Raw genomic sequence first — 23,747 nt, 5'->3', positions numbered from 1 at the left:
ATAAAAACCGTTGTGAAATCTCATAGCTCTTGTTGGTTCTGTAAACAGCAGCTTTTAATTGACATTAAAGAAGCAGCAAAAAAAAAAAAGCAGCCAGCAAAAGCAAAGCATGTGAACATGGCCTTACAGAGCACTGCATAGCCTAGTTATTGTGATTTCTCAATTTAAACGATAGCATTGTCATTCACTGACAGCAATCTAAGCTCTTGATAATGGTGGAAGATAAATCACAAAAGCCCCGATTTATCTCTGCTGCTTCTCCAACCTTCATGTTCTTCAGTTTTTCGTTTTTTTATAGGAAACGTCCTTTTTTCTACCCCAAACTAGTGACATCTAAGGCCCCTTTTACACATCAGTTTTTTGCCATCAGTCGTAATCTGTCAAATTTTGAAAAAAAAAACTGATCCAGTTTCTGATGCCGCTAGATCCGTTTTTTTCTCATTGACTTGTATTAGTGACTGATGGCCTCATGTTTCATACGAATCCGTCGAAAAATGTTTGTCCATCGGACGGAGACGACGGTCCACAGTAGTTTTTTGTGTACATCGAAAAAACAGACAATGACCGTTCCATCGCCGTCTGCCGTTTGGTGGAATGGAAGCCTATGGGTGCAGGATCCGTCATCATCTCTCAAATGACAGAATCCGGCAACGGATTCCGTTTTTTTTTAACTGAGCATGCTCCAATTATTATTTAGCCCCCAGCTTGTCGGATCCGTTGAAAAACAGATCCATCGCATCAGTTTAGCCACAATCTGCGACGAATCCGTCCATGCATTGAGAAAACGGATTGTGACCAATGGCAAAAAACTGATGTGTGAAAGGGGCCTAAGCAAAATGACTGTAAAGAGGAATGAATGAGTCTTTTTGTAGGATGTGACTTCCCGTCCTTTAGAATGATCCGTAGGTGCGGTGGGGTGGGCACTACCCCTACACATCTCCCGCCACTCTCACCCCATAGACAAAAAAGACAAGTGATCTCAATAAACCGAAAATAAAGAATCAGGGGCAAAATGTACAGGTATAGAGGCTTTCTGGTGTGTCGCAGTCAGCAATATTGGCTCTATAGACATGGCTGCACCTGGGCTGATAGGGGAACCGAAATGCAAAAAAATAATATAAAGTTACTCAGTTCCAGTAAAATAAATCAAAATATAACTAAATAGTAAAAATCGCCAACAGCTCAAATCAGTGTGCCCAAAAAGGCAGTGTGCACACCTTTATACTGGAGTGGATTTGTGCCCTTTAACAGTAGAAATATCCTGCTATAAGAGCTAGGAAATAAGGTGTAATAATCAGCCAGCAATACCCAGGGTGAGAGGATCTGCAGCTTCTCTGTGCGCTGCGCCTTTTGTAATGAAATAAAGCCATTTCTGGACCCAGCACTTCCAGCTATTACTCACTCCTGCAGTTACTCGCTTGGCCGCTAGAGGCCCTCATCTTTTCCCAGCACTTCCAGCTCATTACTCACTCCTGCAGTTACTCGCTTGGCCGCTAGAGACAGACTCTTCCATCCCCTCTCCCTCAGAGTAGCTGTCATATACCGTCCACCAGGCTCACCCACCCAGTTCCTTGACCACTTTTCAGCCTGGCTGCCGCACTTCATGTCCTCAGAGTTACCAACCCTTATCCTAGGAGACTTTAACATCCCCATAAACAGCCCCTCCTCCCGATCTGCATCCCAGCTTCTATCTCTCACCACCTCCCTTGGCCTCTCACAACTCTCATCTTCTGAGAAACATAAAGATGGTAACACCCTTGACCTGGTCTTTATCCGCCTCTGCTCAATCTCTGACTTTGACAACTCACCTCTTCCCCTCTCTGACCACAACATCCTCTCCTTCAAACTCACAAACCCTTGCCCATCCCAGCACAATCCCACCAATCACACATTCAGAAACCTACAGGCCATCGATTCTCAGACACTTTCAGACTCTTTACACACATCACTGTCCCCTATCTCCTCACTTTCCTGTCCTGATCTGGCTGTAAAGCACTACAATGACACACTCAGGAGTACACTAGACCAAGTAGCGCCCCTCACCTTCAGAAAGACCAAACACAGAGTAAAACAACCCTGGCTCACATCCCAAACTCTATTTCTCCAGTGATGCTCCAGGTGTGCCGAACGCCTATGGAGGAAAACCCGCACACCAGAAAACTTCATCCATTACAAGTTCATGTTAAGGACCTACAACTCTTCCCTTCACCTCGCCAAACAGACCTACTTCACCACCCTTATTTCCTCACTTGCCAACAATCCAAAAAAGGTCTTTGACACCTTTCACTCCCTCCTCAGTCCCAAAGTACAGACCCTTTCACAGCCCTTCATGCTGATGACCTGGCCTCGTATTTCACAGAGAAAATAGAAAATATCCGCCAAGAGATCAGTTCCCAGCCACCAAGCACTGTGAATCCCATCCATCCCCACATCCCACCCAGCTCACTTTCCACATTTGACCCAGTCACAGAGGAGGAAGTCTCCAGGCTCCTATCCTCCTCTTGTCCTACCACTTGCCCTACTGATCCCTTCCCCACACCTCTACTCCAGTCCCTCCCTCCGGTTGTCACCACTCACCTAACTAAAATCTTCAATCTCTCTCTCTCTTCGGGTATCTTCCCCTGCTCCCTCAAACACTCTATCATTACTCCATTATTAAAAAAAACCTTCCCTTGATCCGTCCTGCACAAGCAACTACAGACCAGTCTCCAATCTCCCCTTCATCTCTAAACTCTTGGAGCGCCTGGTCTACTCTCGCCTCACCCGCTACCTTTCCACTCACTCGCTTCTAGATCCTTTACAGTCTGGCTTTCGCCCTTTACACTCAACAGAAACTGCCCTTGTCAAAGTGACCAATGACCTATTGACAGCAAAACGTAATGGTGACCACTCTCTGCTTATTCTTCTTGACCTTTCTGCCGTTTTCGACACTGTTGACCACAGTCTCCTTCTCTCTATGCTCCATTCTATCGGCCTAAAGGACACTGTGCTCTCCTGGTTCTCTTCCTATCTTACTGGCCGTTCATTCAGTGTATCATTTGCTGGCTCCACATCTTCTCCTCTCCCTCTCACTGTTGGGGTCCCTCAAGGTTCCGTCCTTGGCCCTCTTCTTTTCTCCCTCTACACTGCCCCAATTGGACAGACCATCAGCAGATTTGGCTTCCAGTACCATCTTTATGCTGATGACACACAGCTATACACCTCATCCCCTGAGCTCACCCCCACTGTACTACAGAACACAAGTGACTGCCTGACTGCAGTTTGCAATGTCATGTCTGCTCTCTATCTGAAACTCAACCTTCCCAAAACTGAACTTTTCCCTCCATCTCCCAACCTTCCTAAACCTGACATCTCCCTCTCTGTGTGTGGCACAACGATAAGTCCTAGGCAGCAGGCCCACTGTCTGGGTGTTATACTTGACACTGATCTCTCCTTCACCTCCCACATACAATCTCTTGCCCGCTCCTGACGCTTGCACCTCAAGAACATCTCTAGAATCTGCCCCTTTCTCACTATGGAAACGACAAAAACCCTCACCGTGGCCCTGATCCACTCTCGCCTTGACTACTGTAACTCTGTTAATTGGTCTCCCCCTAACTAGACTCTCTCCTCTACAGTCCATCCTTAATGCAGCAGCCAGGGTTACCTATCTGGCTAACCGCTACTCGGATGCCTCTGCTCTGTGCCAGTCATTGCACTGGCTGCCCATATATCACAGGATCCAATTCAAACTGCTTGTTCTCACCCACAAAGCTCTCCACAGTGCAGCACCCCCCTATATCTCCACCCTCCTCTCTGTCTATCACCCCCACCCGTTCTCTACGCTCTGCAAGCGACTTTCGACTAACATCCACACTAATTCGAACCTCCCACTCCCGGATCCAAGACTTCTTCCGAGCTGCACCAACCCTCTGGAACGCTCTACCCCAAGAAGTTAGGACGAATCACAACTTACTCAGCTTCAGACGCTCCCTAAAAACGCATCTTTTTAGGGCGGCCTATCACACTCCCTAGCCAAACTAATTTCACCTAATCCCTCTACAACTTCTCAGAACATAACCCCACGTCAAAGTCCATGGCACCCAAATGCATCTCAAGGCTCGGGCCCACTGGTCGAGGAAACCACTATCTAGCCCCCATTTCCGTGAGATGGCTGGATTGTCATTGTAAATAAGCACTTGTACGATGCCCCTCCCCCCCATCTCATTGTACGTTGTAAGCTCTCACGAGGTTGTGTTTTTTTCTTTTTTTTTTTTTCCTCTAAATATTGTATTTCTATAACTGTTACTTGTTTGTATATGATCCTCCTGAATTGTAAAGCGCTGCGGAATATGTTGGCGCTATAGAAAGATTATTATTATTAGAGGCCCTCGTCTTTTCCCAGCACTTTCCGCTATTACTCGCTCCTGCAGTTACTCGCTTGGCCGCTAGAGGCCCTCATCTTTTCCCAGCACTTTCCGCTATTAGGCTGGTTTCACACTACGTTTATTTAACATGCGTCATGAACGTTTTTTTGCTGCAAAAGCGGATCCTGCTTTTACAGCAAAAAACGCATGCAAACGCATGTCTTATTTTGCAGGATCCTGTCACTGGATGTTTAGGGGCGGGCATTGGAGTCATGTGATCGGGAGTGAGGGGAACTAGACTGGGAGCCGGCTTCTGACAGCTGCAGACGCTCGTAACCAAGGTAAACATCGGGCTTGGATACCCGATATTTATCTTGGTTACGAGTGTCTGCAGCTGCTAGGAGCAGGGCTGTCTGCACACGTAACCAACGTAAACATCAGGTAACTAAGAGAAGTGGTTACCCGATATTTATCTTGGTTACGAGTGTCCACAGCTCTCAGGTGGGAGAGAGAGGGAGGGGAGGAAGGGGGAAAGACAGAGATAGAGAGAGAGGGTGAGGGAGGGAGGAGGAGAGAGAGACAGATCACGCGAGACTGGTTCTGTGCATGCTCAGTAGAGCAAGCAGGATCCTGTCTATCAGCACGCCAGCTTTCACCTGCGTTTGCATGCTGTTTAGTCAGGATCCGGTGACATGCAGTATTTGGACGCAGCTCAAAAACGCTACAAGTAGCGTTTTTGAAAGATGTTAAAAAACTGCAAGTCGCTGGATCCTCACTATAACGCACGCAAACGCAGGTGAACGCATGTTAACGTGAGTCCATTGCAAATGCATTGAAGTGAAAACGCATTTGCACTGGATCCGCTTTTCCGCTAAAATAACGTTATGGACGGATGTTAAATAAACGTAGTGTGAAACCAGCCTTACTCGCTCCTGCAGTTACTCGCTTGGCCGCTAGAGGCCCTCGTCTTTTCCCAGCACTTCCAGCTCATTACTCGCTCCTGCAGTTACTCGCTTGGCCGCTAGAGGCCCTCGTCTTTTCCCAGCACTTCCAGCTCATTACTCGCTCCTGTAGTTACTCGCTTGGCCGCTAGAGGCCCTCGTCTTTTCCCAGCACTTCCAGCCCATTACTCGCTCCTGCAGTTACTCGCTTGGCCGCTAGAGGCCCTCTTTTCCCAGCACTTCCAGCCCATTACTCGCTCCTGTAGTTACTCGCTTGGCCGCTAGAGGCCCTCTTTTCCCAGCACTTCCAGCCCATTACTCGCTCCTGCAGTTACTCGCTTGGCCGCTAGAGGCCCTCGTCTTTTCCCAGCACTTCCAGCCCATTACTCGCTCCTGCAGTTACTCGCTTGGCCGCTAGAGGCCCTCGTCTTTTCCCAGTACGTCCAGCCCATTACTCGCTCCTGTAGTTACTCGCTTGGCCGCTAGAGGCCCTCGTCTTTTCCCAGCACACACCTCCACTTCCTGTCGACGTTCTTCTCTCGCTGTGAAATCTCGCGTGTGCGGCCTGCGCTTCCTCTTTCTCTCCCAGCTCGGCAAGATGGCAGTCGGCAAGAACAAGCGGCTGACCAAAGGCGGCAAAAAGGGCGCAAAGAAGAAGATGTGAGTAGAAATATGGATGCGGCTGTGAGGGGAGGCAGTGAGTGCGGGGTCCTGCGAGGTGCGGGGGCTTAGAAAGGAAAGGATGGCTCTGGTGTGAGGCGGATTGTACGCACCCGGCTCCGTGCTGGGCAGCTGCCCTGTGTGGAGTGCGGGTTACCATGAGGGCGCGGAGAGCACCGGGCGAGTGTGGGGAGGGAGAGGCCGTGCAGAAATGGCCCTCTGTAATAATCCCGCAGTAATGTCCCCACGGTAATAACAGTGCTGGTGTATAATGGCAGCACTACTAGTAATGCCCTGCAGAAATGGCCCATAATAATACCAGCAGTACTACTGTATAATAGCAGCACTAATAGCAATGCCCTGCAGAAATGGCCCATAGTAATAGCAGCAGTACTACTGTATAATAGCAGCACTAATAGCAATGCCCTGCAGAAATGGCCCATAGTAATAGCAGCAGTGCTACTGTATAATATCACTAATATTAATGCCCTATAGTAGGAATACTGTATTATGGCAGCACTAATAGTAATGCACTATAGTAGTATCGGCAATGCTGGTGTATGATGGCAGCACAAATGGCAATGCCCCATAGTGATCGTACCAGTAGTGCTGGTTGTATGATGGCTGCAGAAATAGTAAAGTTCCAGTGTTTTGTTATTGTGCCGCTGTAGTGGTGCTTTAAATCCTGTCCCCTGTCTTAGGCCGGAGTCACACTTGCGAGTGCCTCACGTGTAACTCGCGCGAGTCTCTCATTGAATCACTCGGCATGGACTCACACTCTCCGGACAGGAGCATCTCAGCTGCATAGACATACATGCGTCTCAGCTGCATAGACATACATGCGTCTCAGCTGCATAGACATACATGCGTCTCAGCTGCATAGACATACATGCGTCTCAGCTGCATAGACATACATGCGTCTCAGCTGCATAGACATACATGCAACCGACCTGCTCCTGTCCGTAGAGTGCGAGTCCGTGCCGGGTGATTCAATGAGAGACTCGCGCGAGTTACACGTGAGGCACTCGCAAGTGTGACTCCGGCCTTATACTCACCCTCTGGCTGCTTCATCTACTATCATCGTCATTCCCGTTGATCTCAGAGATTTCTGATGTGTCTTGTGTACTACGCCAGAGGTCACTCTGCAAGTCTGAGAGCCTCGGTCTGGCTCTCATAGAGATGTATTGGGAGCTTGTGACCTGACTCCTGGCTAGTGAAAATTGGTCACAAGATGGAGCTGTTTGACCACAGCGACACAGAAAAAGGTGAAGACACCGGAGGGTGACAGGGGACTTAGATTTAAAGCACCACTCCAGTGCTGAAAGAAAACAATGGAGTGGTGCTTTAATGCCCCATAGTGATATTACTGGCATTGATGGCTGTATGATGGGGCGCTAGTAGTAATGCTCCATAGTGATATTACCAGCAGTGCCCATTGTATGATGGCAGCATTTCTAGTTGTGGCTCATGTGTTTTGCGCCATGTTTTTCAGTGTGGACCCTTTCTCCAAGAAGGACTGGTACGATGTCAAGGCACCTGCCATGTTCAATATCCGCAATCTTGGGAAGACGCTGGTCACAAGGACTCAGGGAACAAGTAAGTGCATGTGCTACTGTGCAGCTGAGCCATGGGTGTATAGAGGCTGCATTCTAGAGCTCATTCACTGTATAGTATCTGTATGGACTTGGGTAACTCGCTGGCTTTACCTTCAGGGCCGTGATGTGGTAAAGCCATGGATTTGCTGCATGTATTACCCCACACATTGCAGAGGGTGGAATCAGCGGTGACATCCACGTTACACATGGATTCGACTAGGATTTTAAATCCGCAGTGTCCATTTATGCTGTGAATTTTCTCAGCAATGCTTTCTGAAATCTCATTTCCAATAATAATGTAAGACTGCTTATATTACCCATGAAGATCAGTAGTCCTACACCTGCGTATTCTCCTCATGGAAACAGACCTTTAGGGTTCTTGCACGTGTGACATACGCAGCGAATCTTCCCAGCTAGACAATGTAATGCGTATTAGGCTATGTTCGCACGTTGCGTATTTGCATGCAGTCACGCTGCGATCTGCACCGCAGCGTAACTGCATGCGTCCTGCGTCCCCAGCATATTCTATGAAGATTATGCAGGAGACGTGCGCACGTGGTGTATTAGAGCACAGCGCTTCGGCTGCTGCCCGAAGCGCGCGTTCTAAGTGACATGTCACTACTTTCATGCGCTTTGCCTGCAGGTCCTGCTCTGTCTATGGGAGAGGCTGCACTCTGAGCGCATGAAATCAGCTTTTTTTTTTTTTCGGACTCTTTCTGCAGCGATTTGAAGCGCACGTGTGCTGTTCAAATCGCTGCAGAAATTTCTGCAGGGACAAACGCTACGTGCGCACATAGCCTTACAGCAGCGACATTGTGGATGAGACTTTCAGAAACCCAAGATTCTGTTATGGGGTATCTGTTACACATGCCCAGAGGACTGATTTTGTTTTATAATTAAGTGCTGAAGTGGCGCTTTAAATGTAAGTGCCCTGCCCCCGGTATTATACTCACCTGATGCTGTATTCATCCTTTATCTGCGTTGCTCCGGTCCCGTGGCGCCATCTGTGTGACTATAACCTCTGAATTGTCAGACGTTACATCACAATCGCTCAATACAAGTCTGAGAGCAATAGGGAGGCCATAACTAGGCTCCCATAAATACGTATCAAGTAGTGACCTCCGGCGCGCTCCAAAAAACACTGATGGCGGCAGGTGAGTGTAAGTGTGGGGGACGGGACTTGCATTTAAAGCACCACTACAGCACTGAACTAAAAAAACCAAACACTGAAGTGGTGTATAAAAGGTTTTACATTCAGTCTGTATCTTACATGACCGTTCATATGTAGAAATGGGAATGAATGATGACAAATTGTTTCGGTCCCAGATGATGTCTGTGATTACCACTTTGAGATCTTTCTGATGTTCCCATTTCTTAGAAGAAGTTTGCTGAATGTGTCCCTCTCTGAAAGTGCTCAGTATTTCCTATATGTTGCTTAAAACAGAAATCGCTTCTGATGGACTGAAGGGCCGTGTGTTTGAGGTGAGCCTGGCTGACCTGCAGAACGATGAAGTGGCCTTCCGTAAATTCAAGCTGATTACAGAGGATGTACAGGGCAAGAACTGTCTCACCAACTTCCACGGCATGGATCTGACACGTGACAAGATGTGCTCCATGGTCAAGAAATGGCAGGTACGGGCTTCCCTGTCCCTTTATAATAGAAAGATTTCATTATGTTTAATGCCTCACTGTGGTTTTTCTAATGTTACATTCTGGTCTTTTTACATTTATTTATTTATTTATTTATTTTTTTTTATACTGCAAATTATTTTGTGTTGTGCACCGGGCACAATTTTCTGCGTGACAATGATCTGATTCTTTTAAATAAAATACCCCAATTCCACATTACCTTACTAGTTCCCCAGCTTTCCTCACGTCACGATGGTCTGCAGTGGTCACAAGCCCCTTTTGAGAGGACAACACATCAGGAGGTGGAGACCAGCGGACACTTTGGCAACACTAAAATATTTGATAACGATTATAAGAGAGCAAATGATGCCAAATTGTTTTGGTCCCGAATGATGGCCAGTGATTACCACCATGGGAGTGTTCTGCTGTCCCCATGTAAGTCGACATTTCTCTGACTCCTCATTGGGGGACACAGTTGGCTCCTCCCCTGCAGTATACACCCCCTGGCTCAGCCAGGCTACTTCAGTTTTAGCTTAGTGTCTATAGGAGGCACATCTCTGCAGACTACTGCAGCAAGAATTTTTTGTTTTCAGAGGGCAACGGTTCCTTCGGGGTCCAATTTCCCAAAACCATAAACAGGCGGGAATACGGAGTATCGCCTCCCCGTACCCCCTCCTGCGACGCTGGATCCTGGGCTGTTACTCACTGGACGACAGGTCTCATGGCACTGATTTTCCAGAGCAGATGAAAACTTCCTCAGCCCCTCTTGCAGGCTCTGAGTTGATACAAGTTCTGCACCAAGTGTGACCAGGCATCAGACTGCCATCTCCATCAGACTGCCATCTCCATCGGAGCTGAGGTGAGATCATTCCGATTTTTCCAGAGCACAGAGCCGATGAAAACTTCCTCACTTCCTCACTCCCTCTGGCAGGGTCTGAGTTGATACACGTTCTGCCAGCAGGCGTCAGAATCTGCACACTGGCTCCCTGACAGGAAATTGGAGCAAAGGTCACACTGACTGGATGCACATGGGCTGTGATTGCAGACCTCCTCATCAAGGGCTCAACCAGCGTGCAAATCTCTGTGGGCACCCTATCCCGCTTAGGGCGGCTTCTTACTCCAGTCAAATCATCCCCGGTCCCGTCAAAATCCGTCACCTCCCTGGCCATGTCCCTGTACACTCTTCGGGGCTTGATAGTTTCCCCTCAAGACAAGGCAACTGCTCTACAACAAGCGGTACACTGCCCTCTACGTACTCCTCTCGCTCCATACGATTCAGTATGAGAGTGCTAGGTAGGATAGCGGCGGCTATAGAGGCAGTGCTGCTCGCTTAGCCACACCACCGGCCACTGCAGCTTGTGCTTCTAGCTGCCTGGGACAAGAGCCCTTTTTCCTTGGATGAACTTTTCACCTGACACCTTCAGTTAGGTATGCGCTTTGCTGGTAGCTTCAGTCCTCTTCCATATCGAGGAGTTTTTCTCCCCCAAGTGGACTGGCTACTCCTGACCACGGACGTCAGCCTCTTAGTCTGGGGAGCAGCGTACTGGCTCTACACTGCTTCGGGATGGTGGACACCCCAGGAGTCTTCCCTTCCCAGAAATCATCCTGAAAATCAGCGCGATCTTCTCGCGCTCAGGTCATTCCCCCCCTTCTGCTAGCAGGTTGTTTGATTCGGGTCCAATTGGACAATGCAACAGCTGTGGCGTAGGTCAATCGGCAGGGAGGTACCAGCAGCAAGACAGCTTATCTCGAGGTCCTCAGGATCCTCACCTGCGCCGAATTGACAGGGGTCTGTGTTTTCAGCGTTACACATACCGGGAGTAGAGAACTGGGTGGCGGACCTTCTAAGTCACCAAGGACTGGCTGCCGGAGAGTGGTTTTCTCCACCCAGAAGTGTTCCCACACATCTGCACTCACTGGAGTACACCAGACGTGGATCTAATGGCCTCAAGGTTGAACGCAAAGGTACCCGCGTTCTTAGCCAGGTCTTGTGATCCACAGTCCATTGGCGCAGATGCTCTAGTCTCCTGAAGTTGTTTCAGTCTGGCTTACATGTTTTTCGCCTCTGCCCCTGCCGCCGCGAGTAATCAGGAAGATCAAGACAGAAGGAGTCCCGGTGATACTAATAGCACCGGACTAGCCCAGGTGCGCCTGGTATGCTGAATTAGTACAATTGCTCATGGCGCCTCGTAAGCATCCCAGACCTGCTGACCCAAGGGCCCATTTCCCATCAGAACTCCAGAGCCCTGAAGCTGACGGCCTGGCCATTGAGACCTGGACTTTAACAAGAGCGAGATTCTCTCCTGCGGTCATCACCATGTACAGTGCCCGAAAGACGGCCTTCATCCCGTTTTTACCACCGTACGTGAAAAACTTTCCTTTCCCAGTGCAGGGAATCTAATGTACAACCTATGCCTCTGGCGATCCCCAGAATTCTTGATTTTTTTTATTTTTTTTTTTTTTTCTCTTTTTGGCAGTCAGTTTGCAAAAGGGGTTGGCCCTCAGCTCCCTTAAGGGGCAGGTTTCATCTCTCTCTCGATATTCTATCAATACTGCCTAGCTTGCAATCCGCAAGTCAAGACTGTCCTCAAGGGTGTTTCCCATCTAGTTTCCCTGTATAAACGGTCACTGGACCCATGGGACCTCAATCTCGTTTTGGACGGTATCCAGAGGTCCCCTTTTGAACCTCTTAAGGAATCTTCTCTTACTCTTCTCTCCTGGAAGGTAATATTCTTAGTGGCGATTACGTCAATCAGACAAGTTTAGGAACTGGCAGCACTCTCTTGCCGCGGACCCTTTCTGATCTTTCATCAGGACGTGGTGGTTCTACGCCCCCTTCCGGATTTTTTTCCGAACGTTACTTCCCTGTTTCATATGAACGAGGACATTTTTCTGCCTTCCTTTTGTCCACACCCAGTCCTTGGGGTGGAAAGGGTTCTATATTCGCTAGACCTTGTCAGAGCTCTCAGATATTACGTACCTAGGACAGCCCCTTTAGGAACATAGACTCCTTGTTCGTCATTCTTGAAAGGCCTAAGAAAGGAGAGGCAGCTTCATAGGCAACACTGGCTCGCTGGATTCGCTCTGTGATCCAGGTCGTCTACCGCTTGCAACTTAAGCCCATTCCTAGTGGGCTGCGGACTCATTCCACGCGAGCAGTTGGCGCCTCTTGGGCCATTAGGCTTCAGTGGAACAGAGGTGTAAGGCTGCGACCTGGTCTTGCCTACATACTGTTTCAAAGCATTACTGAGTCCATACCCAGGCTTCGGCTGAGGCGAACCTAGGTAGGAAAATTCTGCAAACGATAGGTACTCCACTATCTCAGTAGGCGCTCCTGGCTATCTGGGACTGGTTCCTAGTCCTTGTGTTGCGTTGTTTATTGTTTACCCAACCATGGACTGCTTTAGGACGTCCCATGGTCCTGTGTCCCCCCCCCCCCCCCCCCCCCAATGAGGCGTCAGAGAAAAACGGATTTTTGTGTACTCACCATAAAATTGTTTTCTCTTAGCCATCATTGGGGGACACAGCACCCTCCCTTTTGCCCTGTTGGGCCTTAGCTTTTTTTCTGTCTCAGTACTTTTTTGTTATGAGTATTCACTCATGTTTTTTGTTACTTGTTCTCCTACTGCTTGTGTACTAAAACTGAAGTAGCCTGGCTGGGCCAGGGGGTGTATACTGCAGGGGAGGAGCAAACATCTTTGCATCTACTTAGTGTCCTCCTATGGATAATCAGCATAACACCCATGGTCCTGTGTCCCCCCAATGATGGCTAAGAGAAAACTGTTTTACGGTGAGTACACAAAAATCCGTTTTTTTTCTAATTGTGGATAGCACTTATTACTTATTTCTTGTGAAACTACTGAAGTGTTGTTCTCACCTCTAGGAATTAATAGGCTATGCCACTAATGTTCCACCTCTTGGACCTACACCTGTGTCACAGGGCTGTCTCATACTGCTGGGAATGGATGTTGGTGTTCAGCTCGTTTATTAGATGGAATCTCCTTTTTTTTCTTGGACCCACATGTGTTTAGACATTTATGGCATATAGTGTGAATATAGTAATAAGCGTCCAGGGCTTAAAACCTCTTAAGTATAAAAAAAAAAATACGTTGTGACCTGGCATAGTTGTAAAACATGAGAATCAGCAGTTAAGGGGTCAGTGCAAAATGAAATTTAATGAAGACTATGCTATATTTTCCTCCATAGACCATGATTGAAGCACATGTTGATGTGAAGACTACAGATGGCTACCTTCTCCGTCTCTTCTGTGTTGGATTCACAAAGAAGCGCAACAATCAGGTCAGAAAGACTTCCTATGCCCAGCATCAACAAGTCCGTCAAATCCGTAAGAAGATGATGGAAATCATGACCCGGGAAGTGCAGACTAATGACCTGAAGGAAGTTGTTAACAAACTGTAAGTTTTTGGTTGACCTAAATTGTAACTCCTAGCTGTGATATTAAGATTTCCATGTGGGAAAAGTGATGACAATATGTTTCGGTCCCAAATGACAATCTATGATTATTATTTTGAGATCATTCTGAGTTTCCCACTTTGATTCCATAAGTAATGTACTTTGTGTTAAAGCGTTCTACCTATACATGTAATAGATGCTGTCAGTGGTCGCCTGTAGTTGCCATTTCAGCATGCTTTTTGCCATCCTCACTGCTCAGTTGTCATAATGGGGAGGATTTATTCTTTTAAGTTAGCACTACTGGGCAGAAAAAAAAATCCAATTTTAGCCAACGCATTCTCTGATGGGTATTGGGTTATCAACGAACAATCGTTTGCGGGCTCTTTTTCATTAAAGGGGTTATCTGGTCTAAATCGTTTTGTCTGAAATCGCATTATTTGCGCTGTGAGGATTCTCCGATGTCAGAGCCCAGAACGGTGGCCGCAAGTATGCGATATTCATACTCTCCGCCAGAATCTGAGTAGAGGGGCACGGCCACGCTTAACGCAACTGTATTGTGCGAGGCTGCCATCTTCTAGTAGGATTCTGGTCGGGATTGTGCATATCACACACATGGCTATGTGACTGCCGTTCCTGACACCGGTGAAGCCTCACAGTGCTAATAGTGTGATTGCAGACTTATGACTTTAGACCAGACAACCCCTTTTAAATCTGCTTGTGTGCCTTTTTAATGTGGTTGCTCAGTGAAAACAAGTTACGGATGACTGATAAATGGTTTGATGGGGTACAGCGACTGGGATCCGAACCAATCAGAGGCAGGTACTTTTCTCCTTGTTGGAAAGAAGCCGCAGTTCTAATGCTTGACTAGTGCTCCATTCATTGCCTCTGGGGATGCGTCCGCCTGCTGGAGAATGAAGAAACCAGCAATCAGGCAATCCGACCTTCTCTATTTTGTAACTAGGATAAGTTACCAGTCAGGAACTTGTTTCCAGGTTTCTGATAGTGGCCTATCATGGGGACATGTGTGATGAGCTAATATCACTCCCGTCAGGGTAGAAGACATGAGATCAGACAGACTTCTGACCCTGTTGATTTCCAGCAATTCAGTTTAGGAATATAGGATGGTTGCTATGGCAATTCTGGGAAGTAGCAGGAGTAGGGTGTTGTTCAGGAATTCAGCTTCCATGTATGTGTTCTATGTATGTTCTCCACATATGGAGCATGAATCCATTATAGTCTGGTGTTATTCACATGTCTGTGTTTTTCTGTAATCAAACACTGATGAAAATTACTATTCACTTTGCTTAAGGACCTGTGGTGAGGTCATACCCATGTGATCAGGTATCCAGCTTTGTTGGCTGAGGCCGCGCCCCTTCTGGTCACATGAGAATGACCTCACCACAGGTCCTTTAACACAGTGAATAGTTTGTATAATACCACAGTGAACAGAGAGGGAGGAACAGGCAGGGGGTGGGAATCCATATGAATATTTGCTCAGTTGCAAATGCCAATCAAGATGCTGCTGATTTTTATTTTTTTTTTTTGAAGTTTTACTTTCTTGTATTTGAAAGCCTAAACATCCGAGCTGACCACTAATGGTATGTAGCGAATCAGCCTGATAGTGCCAGTATAGCACTGGCTTTAGCTTATATACGAAAATCCTGGTGGTTGGTTCCCTTTATTACCCCTGCTCAGATATGACATGCTGGGCAGCTGCTGATCATGTGAATACTGCAGCCCTTTTTCATTTTGTGCCTTTTTTTATTTTTGCTGAGGCTAATGATTGGCTGCAGCAGTCACATGGATAAGTGTCATGTGATCACCAGCAGGGAAGTAAATAGAAAAAAAAAAAAAACCAATAAACAAACCAATCTCTGGATCAGCAGGGGTTACATGAGTGAATTCCTTTTGCAACAAAAGTTGTTGGCCAACCTCTGCGAGTAAACTCTTCAGTGCAGATGAGGCTTCGTGGCCTGCTATGGTCAGCGGCGTGCTGATACAGTACAGATAAACCGAAAATACAAGGCTCTGCATTCTTGTACCTCAGTGTGGTACATGGAAGACCTGATTCTTTCCAAAACCCCAAATGTGATAAACAGTCTTTGCTGTTCAGGTTAAACTTGGGGCTAGTGCGACGTAGTTTAGGTACAGAATTCTATGGAACTATGCAATCTTTTATAGCCACTTTAACCCCTTCACGACCGATGACTTGTGTTATCAACCATGATCTTGCTTTGATGTGGGCTTATTCTGAGCCCGCATCTTTCCCTGAACGTGATCACTGATTTAATCAGCCATCAAGTGCCTCTAATAGCCATTGGTTAATCAGAGAGCCACCCTCGACTGTTAACTAGTAAAATGCCACCATCGATCTGACATCAGCATTTAACGTGCTGGGAGGAAGTGCGTCACTGATCCCACCAATCAGCACGCCCGTCTCATGATACTGGAGCACTCATGGGTTGTCATGACAGCCTGGAATTGGCTGATGAGCCACCCCAACCCCCTCCCCCTTCTCTTGTGCATATCTACACAGTCCTCTTGGGAACGCTGGCCTATGGAACTCATGGTCTATGCTGTACAGAGCAATGCTGATATACTGCTCTGTAGAGCACAGGTGATCAGATGATAGCAACTTGAAGTCCCCAGGGGACCATTAACCCCAGTACAACTTGTAAAAAGTAAACAAGTTCAAATCACCCCCCTTCCCCCACCCCCATTAAAAATAAAATTATAAGAGACTCATTTAATATGTGTTCAGAAATGCCCAATCTATCAAACTATAACATTAATCTGATTGGTAAATGGTGTAACAAGAAAAAAATACGTTTTTTGTTTGGTCGCAGCAACATTGCAATAAGACGTAATCCAAACCTACAATCAGCTCATGGCACAAAAAATAAGCCATCACAGCCCCATATCCCGTAAATGACTGTTACGGGTCTCGTAAAATGGCGACAAAAGCGGCTTTTTTTTAAAACTTAAAAACTCTCACCCACCCAAAAAAAACTACTTGTTTGGTATCTAAGCACTCCTGACACGGGGAGTCATTGCCAGGTCAGTTTTACCATATATTGAACATGGTAAATAAAATAACACATTGTGGAATTGCACTTGGTAGAAAACATGGAAAATTGCCTAGGGGTGCGGGCGGTAACACACACATGAGGTATAGCTTTGTTTTTATACTGAAAATACGAAAACTTTATGCTTAAGAGGCTATTGATACTGGAGATCAGTGTATTGTTTGTAGTATGCGGGGGATACATTTATAGCGGTTTTATCAAGGTCACTTGCTGAGCGCTGGGTAGTGTGTGCCCGCATAGAATGCTATGGTGGGGCATGTATCCCACTGCTCCACTCAAGGTCTCTATTAGCCGGTCCATACACTTTAAATGTTGCTAAGGATGAGCTTATGCACTGACAGAAATTTTACAGGCATTGTTAAAATGGTAGAGATGTTTTTAAAACCATAGTCAGACTTTGTTGCCCTCTAAGGCTGCTTTCACACATCCGGTTTTTGCAGTACGGCTCAATCCGGCTCAAAAACCTATGCAACGGATGCGGTGAAAAAAACTGATCCGTTGCATAAGTTTTTCCATGCGGCCCGTCTGTGTTTTTTTTTTTTTCTTTTTCGCTCCTAATTGGGAGACCCAGACAGTGGGTGTATAGCTACTGCCTCTGGAGGCCGCACAAAGAACTACACTTAAAAGTGTAAGGCCCCTCCCCTTCTGGCTATACACCCTCCCGTAGGAGTACGGATTCCTCAGTTTTAGCTTTGTGCGAAGGAGGTCAGACACGCACGCATAGCTCCATTGTTTTTAGTCAGCAGCAGCTGCTGACTATATCGGATGGAAGAAAAGAGGGCCCATACAGGGCTCCCAGCATGCTCCCTTCTCACCCCACTGTATGTCGGAGGTGTTTGTAAGGTTGAGGTACCCATTGCGGGTACGGCGGCAGGAGCCCACATGCTGATTCCTTCCCCATCCCTTTTTACAGGGCTCTGGGTGAAGTGGGATTTACTGGTCTCCAGGCACTGAGACCGTGCTCCATCTACAGCCCCTGGAGAAGATGCTGGATGGAGCGGAGTACATCAGGGACATGGCCCTGCTTCCTCAAGGTACTCTGTGTCCCCGTGCATTTGGCGCTCACACCGCAGCATGCTGGGTGTTGTAGTGCGCCGGGGACATCAGCGCTGCGGCGCTTGTGCCATGGCCTCATTCAGCTTCGCTGAAGCAGGCACACTTCTGGGAATCGGTCGCGCCGGCCGCTGGGACTGCGGCGCGGCTGGCACTTGTGGTGCGCCGGGGACTTCAGCGCGGGCCGCGCTTTTACGGCGGCCGCGCTGATAACTCGAGTCCCCGGCTTTTGCGGCCTGCTTCCGTTCGTTCCCGCCCCCAGACCTGCCAGTCAGGAGAGGGGCGGGACGCTGGTCAGTGCATCAGCGCCGAGGGCTGGAGTCGTTTTTACATACTCCAGCCCTCACAATAGGCACAGAGGGGACACTGTTTCCCGCACTTTTGTTTAGGAACTCCCACGGACCGCCCCTCTCCACAGACGCCGGCAGCCATTCCTGCTGACACGCTGAGCTGCAGAGGGGAGCCGGGGAGACCCAGACAAGGAATTCTGCGCCTCTTACCCGCTATTCAGCGGGCGGTAAGCAGCCCTCAGGGCTCACCCCCTCTTGTGCCAGTAGTATTCTTAGTATTTTGTTTCTACAAATACTTTGTATTGCATAGCGCTGGTCGCCCTTTGGCTATAGACTCTCTCACATTGCAGAGAGCCAGCAGCATGTCGTCCGTAAAACGCAAGGGTGCCAAGGCACAGACATTATATGCTTCCTGCACCGCATGTGGGACTTTTCTACCGGCAGGCTCCACGGACCCCCATTGTGTGCAGTGCTCGGCCCCTGCGGCGCTTGCACAGTCGGGACCTCTGCTGGACGTGACCCAGGGTGTACCACCTGTGAATGCTGTCCAGGTGACAGGAACTGAGTTTGCAGCTTTTGCTGACAGAATGTCTCTCACTATGTCACAAATTCTTGACACATTGCGAGCTAGGCCTGTACTTCAGGCCACGGACACTGTGCAATCATTGCCCCCTGGTCCCCCTCAGCTGAATTACCTCCAAGCTCCGGGACGGGCACATACACCTCAGGGTGAAGACTCTGACTCGGACGATGGCCCCGGGCAGCCTAAGCGGGCTCGCTATGACGGGCCTTCACATTCATCTCAATGGTCAGGATCCCAGCGAGATGAATCTATGGGTGATGAGGCGGACGTAACTGATCAGGATTCTGATCCTGGGACCGCTCTCAATCTAGATACACCAGATGGTGACGCCATAGTTAATGATCTTATATTTAACATCAATAAGATGTTAAATATTTCCCCACCAGCTCCTCTTGTAGAGGAGTCAGCTTCACAGCACGAGAGAATCCATTTCAGATACCCTAAGCGTACATTAAGCACTTTTCTGGACCACGCTGACTTTAGAGACGCAATCCAGAAACCCCACGCTTATCCTGAAAGGCGTTTTTCTAAACGGCTTAAAGATACACGCTATCCTTTTCCCCCTGAGGTGGTCAAGGGTTGGACCCAGTGTCCAAAAGTGGATCCTCCAATTTCCAGGCTTGCAGCTAGATCCTTGGTTGCAGTTGAGGATGGAGCGGCACTTAAAGATGCCACTGACAGGCAGATGGAGCTCTGGCTGAAATCCATCTATGAAGCGATTGGAGCGTCGTTAGCGCCATCTTTTGCGGCCGTATGGGCACTCCAAGCTATCTCAGCCGGGCTTGCGCAAGTCGACTCAGTCACACGTGCATTTGCCCCGCAGGTAGCACCATTGACCTCGCAAATGGCGGCATTCGCGTCGTACGCGATTAATGCTGTTCTTGACGCTACAAGCCGCACGGCAGTGGCGTCAGCCAACTCCGTTGTTTTGCGTAGGGCCCTGTGGTTGAGACATTGGAAAGCAGATTCTCATTCCAAGAAGTGCTTAACCAATTTGCCTTTTTCTTCAGCGCTCTATTGGGAGACCCAGACGATTGGGGTATAGCTACTGCCCTCTGGAGGCCACACAAAGCACTACACTAAAAGTGCAAGGCCCCTCCCTCTCTGGCTATACCCCCCCGTGGTATCACGGGTACTCCAGTTTTTAGCTTTGTGTGCGAAGGAGGTCAGACATTCCATGCATAGCTCCACAGATTTTAGTCAGCAGTAGCTGCTGACTAGTTCGGATGGAAGAAAAGAGGACACATATAGTGTTCCCAGCATGCTCCCTTCTCACCCCTGGATGGTGTTGTAAGGTTGAGGTACCTATTGCTGGTACAGGGCTGGAGCCTGACATGCTGTTTTTCCTTCCACATCCCCTTGGGGGTTCTGTGGAAGTGGGATCCTGCCGGCCTCAAAGCTCTGTCGCCGGGCTCCATCCACAGACCCATCAGAACCTGATGGATACGGAGCAGGAGTACCATCAGGGACCGGGCCCTGCATCATACAGGTACTCTGTGTCCCCGGCAGGCACAGACACACTCCGGGCTGGCTGGGTGTTGTAGTGCGCCGGGGACCGTACACTGAGCTGGTGTTCCTACAGTCATCTGGGGGACTTTGTGTTCTGGGAACGCAGCGCCGACCCTCACTGGACCGGGCGGCGCTGCTGTGACTTGTGGTGCGCCGGGGATACGCCGACCGCGCTTTTACGGCGGCGGCGTTTATAACTCTAGTCCCCGGCTTTTGGGCCTAGGACGCCGGCAGCTCCGATCGTTCCCCGCCCCCACCCTGTCAATCAGGGTAGGGGAGAGACGCTGTTTCACGGCAGCGAGGAGGGCTGGAGCCTGATTTACATGCTCCAGCCCTCTCACTAAGCACAGAGGGAGCAGGCTTCCCGCTCTTGGTCAGGAACGCCCAGGGCCCGCCCCCCTTCTTCCCTCAGGACGCCGGCAGCCATTACATGCATGGCTGGCTGGAAGAAGGACGCAAGGCTCTGGGAGACCTAGACTGAGGGGCTTTGGAAGACCACACACCCGCTCTTAAGCGGGCGGTAAGCGGCTTTTCAGCTGGCCCCTCTAGTGCCTCAGTGTTTGTTAGTGTATTGTGTCACTGGACATAGAGATTTATTGATTTCTTGCACTGTGAGGTCGCTTCCTGGCTGAATACCCCAGATCGCTCTGAGGAAGCAGCAGCATGTCATCCACAAGACGCAAAGCTGCCAAGGCTAGGGCTGTGTGCACTGTGTGTGCTGCTTGTGGGACTGCTCTACCAGCAGGTTCCAAAGACCCCCATTGTGTGCAATGCTCAGATCCGGTGCTGCTTCGCCAGCCGGAGTCAGGAGAGATAGTGACCCAGGCTGAGACGCCTGTAAGTCCTGCCCCGGTGTCAGGGACAGACTTTGCAGTTTTTGCGGTTAATATGTCGGTGACTATGGCAAAAATCCTGGAAACTTTGCAATCCATGCCTGGGGCTCAGTCTATGGACACGGCGAGGTCTATGTCCTCTAACCCTCCGCAGTTGGATTTAATCCAGACTGCAAGGGGGTCCCCGGCCTCTCAGGATGAGTATGATGACTCAGATGATTGCCCCAGCCACCCCAAGCGGGCTCGCTGGGAAAGACCCTCAACGTCATCACACTGCTCAGGGTCTCAGCGCAATCAGTCTCCCTGTGATGTGTCTGAAGAGAGTGATCAGGAGTCTAATCCTGGAACCCCTCTCAATCTGGATACCCCGGATGGGGACGCCATGGTAAACGATCTTATCTCAGCCATCAATAGGCTGTTAGATATTTCTCCCCCAACCCCTTCAGCAGAAGAGGCAGCGGCAGAGCAGGAGAAATTTCGTTTCCTCTATCCCAAGCGTAAATTAAGTGCTCTGTTGGATCACTCTGACTTCAGAGAATCAATCCAGAAGCACGACGCTCATCCAGAAAAGCGTTTCTCTAAACGTTCTAAGGATACACGTTATCCTTTCCCCCCTGAGGTGGTCAAGCGCTGGACCCAGTGTCCAAAGGTGGATCCCCCGATTTCCAAACTTGCAGCTAGATCCATAGTTGCAGTGGAGGATGGCGCTTCACTTAAGGATGCCAATGACAGACAGATGGACCTTTGGTTAAAATCTGTCTATGAAGCTATCGGCGCGTCGTTTGCTCCAGCATTCGCAGCCGTATGGGCGCTACAAGCTATTTCAGCTGGTTTAGCGAAAGTGGATGCTATCTTACATCCAGCGGTGCCGCAAGTGGCGTCCCTTACCTCGCAGATGTCCGCGTTTGCGTCTTACGCTATCAATGCGGTCCTAGAATCTACCAGCCGCACCTCAATGGCGTCTGCCAATTCGGTAGTTTTGCGCAGGGCATTGTGGTTAAAGGACTGGAAAGCAGATGCTGGTTCCAAAAAATGTTTAACCAGCTTGCCTTTGTCTAGAGAAAGACTGTTTGGCGAGCCATTGGCTGACATCATTAAACAGTCCAAGGGTAAAGACTCCTCTTTACCCCAGCCCAGATCAAGCAAACCTCAGCAGAGAAAGTGGCAGCAGAAGTTTCAGTCCTTTCGAGGTTCGGGCAAAACACAATTCTCCTCGTCCAAAGGGACTCAGAGGACGCAAAGAAACTCAGATTCCTGGAGGGCTCATTCACGCCCCAAGAAAGCAAATGGAGGAACCGCTTCCAAAGCGGCTACCTCATGACTTCCAGTCCCCTCCCTCCGCATCTCCGGTCGGGGGCAGGCTCTCCCGCTTTTACGACACTTGGATGTCACAGGTCAAAGACCGGTGGGTGACGGACATTTTGTCGCGCGGGTACAGAATCGAGTTCAGTTCTCGTCCTCCAGCTCGGTTCTTCAGAACCTCCCCACACCCAGACCGTGTAGATGTCCTGCGGCAGGCGGTGGACTCCCTAAGAGCGGAGGGAGTAGTGGTTCCTGTACCGTTTCAGGAACAAGGGAGAGGGTTTTACTCCAATCTCTTTGTGGTGCCAAAAAAGGACGGCTCATTCCGTCCTGTTCTGGACCTAAAACTGCTCAACAAACATGTGCACGCCAGGAGGTTCCGGATGGAAACCCTCCGTTCTGTCATTGCCTCAATGTCTCAAGGAGACTTCCTTGCCTCAATAGACATCAAGGATGCTTATCTCCACGTGCCAATTGCTACAGAACATCAACGTTTTCTACGTTTTGTGATAGGAGACGACCATTTTCAGTTCGTAGCTCTGCCATTTGGTCTGGCGACAGCCCCACGGGTCTTCACCAAGGTCATGGCGGCGGTGGTAGCAGTCTTGCACTCTCAGGGACACTCGGTGATCCCTTACCTAGACGATCTACTTGTCAAGGCACCCTCTCAAGAGGCATGCCAACTCAGTCTACAGGCTACGCTGGAGACTCTCCAGACTTTTGGATGGATCATCAACTTTCCAAAGTCAAATCTGTCACCGACACAGTCACTAACGTATCTTGGCATGGAGTTTCATACTCGAGCAGCGAGAGTGAAGCTTCCGCTAAACAAGCAGCGGTCCCTACAGACAGGGGTGCAATCGCTCCTTCAGGGCCAGTCGCACCCCTTACGGCGCCTCATGCACTTCCTAGGGAAGATGGTGGCAGCCATGGAAGCAGTTCCCTTTGCGCAGTTTCATCTGCGTCCACTTCAATGGGACATTCTCCGCCAATGGGACGGGAAGACGACTTCCCTAGACAGGAAAGTCTCTCTTTCCCAGACGGCCAAGGACTCTCTGCAATGGTGGCTCCTTCCCACCTCATTGTCTCAGGGAAGATCCTTCCTGCCCCCATCCTGGGCAGTAGTCACGACAGATGCGAGTCTGTCGGGGTGGGGAGCAGTGTTTCTACACCACAGGGCTCAGGGGACGTGGACTCAGCAGGAGTCCACCCTTCAGATCAATGTTCTGGAAATCAGGGCAGTGTATCTTGCCCTACTGGCCTTCCAACAGTGGCTGGAAGGAAAGCAGATCCGAATCCAATCGGACAACTCCACAGCGGTGGCATACATCAACCACCAAGGAGGGACGCGCAGCCGGCAAGCCTTTCAGGAAGTCCGGCGCATTCTGAATTGGGTGGAGGACACAGCATCCACCATATCCGCGGTTCACATCCCGGGCGTAGAAAACTGGGAAGCAGACTTCCTCAGTCGCCAGGGCATGGACGCAGGGGAATGGTCCCTTCACCC

The 23,747-nt window shown here is 49.2% G+C and overlaps 1 protein-coding gene and 3 non-coding genes across 4 annotated transcripts in view; all 4 read left to right on the top strand.

The window, feature by feature from the left end:
- The first annotated feature begins 5,841 nt into the window (after window positions 1-5,841).
- The window catches only part of RPS3A (ribosomal protein S3A), a 29,330-nt gene continuing 11,424 nt past the window's right edge, over window positions 5,842-23,747 (top strand). The window contains exons 1-4 of the mRNA XM_075347915.1: window positions 5,842-5,947; window positions 7,440-7,543; window positions 8,987-9,174; window positions 13,378-13,586. Coding sequence (XP_075204030.1) covers window positions 5,886-5,947; window positions 7,440-7,543; window positions 8,987-9,174; window positions 13,378-13,586 — 563 coding nt within the window. The 5' untranslated portion in view covers window positions 5,842-5,885. The remainder of the gene's footprint in view (window positions 5,948-7,439; window positions 7,544-8,986; window positions 9,175-13,377; window positions 13,587-23,747) is intronic.
- On the top strand, window positions 8,838-8,908 carry LOC142258694 (small nucleolar RNA SNORD73). Its single transcript, XR_012727842.1, has one exon. It is a non-coding gene; the product is annotated as a small nucleolar RNA SNORD73 (small nucleolar RNA).
- On the top strand, window positions 9,530-9,598 carry LOC142258707 (small nucleolar RNA SNORD73). The gene has a single exon (XR_012727847.1). It is a non-coding gene; the product is annotated as a small nucleolar RNA SNORD73 (small nucleolar RNA).
- LOC142258702 (small nucleolar RNA SNORD73) lies at window positions 13,647-13,718 on the top strand. Its single transcript, XR_012727843.1, has one exon. It is a non-coding gene; the product is annotated as a small nucleolar RNA SNORD73 (small nucleolar RNA).

This window comes from Anomaloglossus baeobatrachus, chromosome 1, assembly GCF_048569485.1.
Source record: "Anomaloglossus baeobatrachus isolate aAnoBae1 chromosome 1, aAnoBae1.hap1, whole genome shotgun sequence".
Classification (NCBI taxonomy): Eukaryota; Metazoa; Chordata; class Amphibia; order Anura; family Aromobatidae; genus Anomaloglossus; species Anomaloglossus baeobatrachus.
This window is presented reverse-complemented; position numbering and strand designations above follow the sequence as displayed.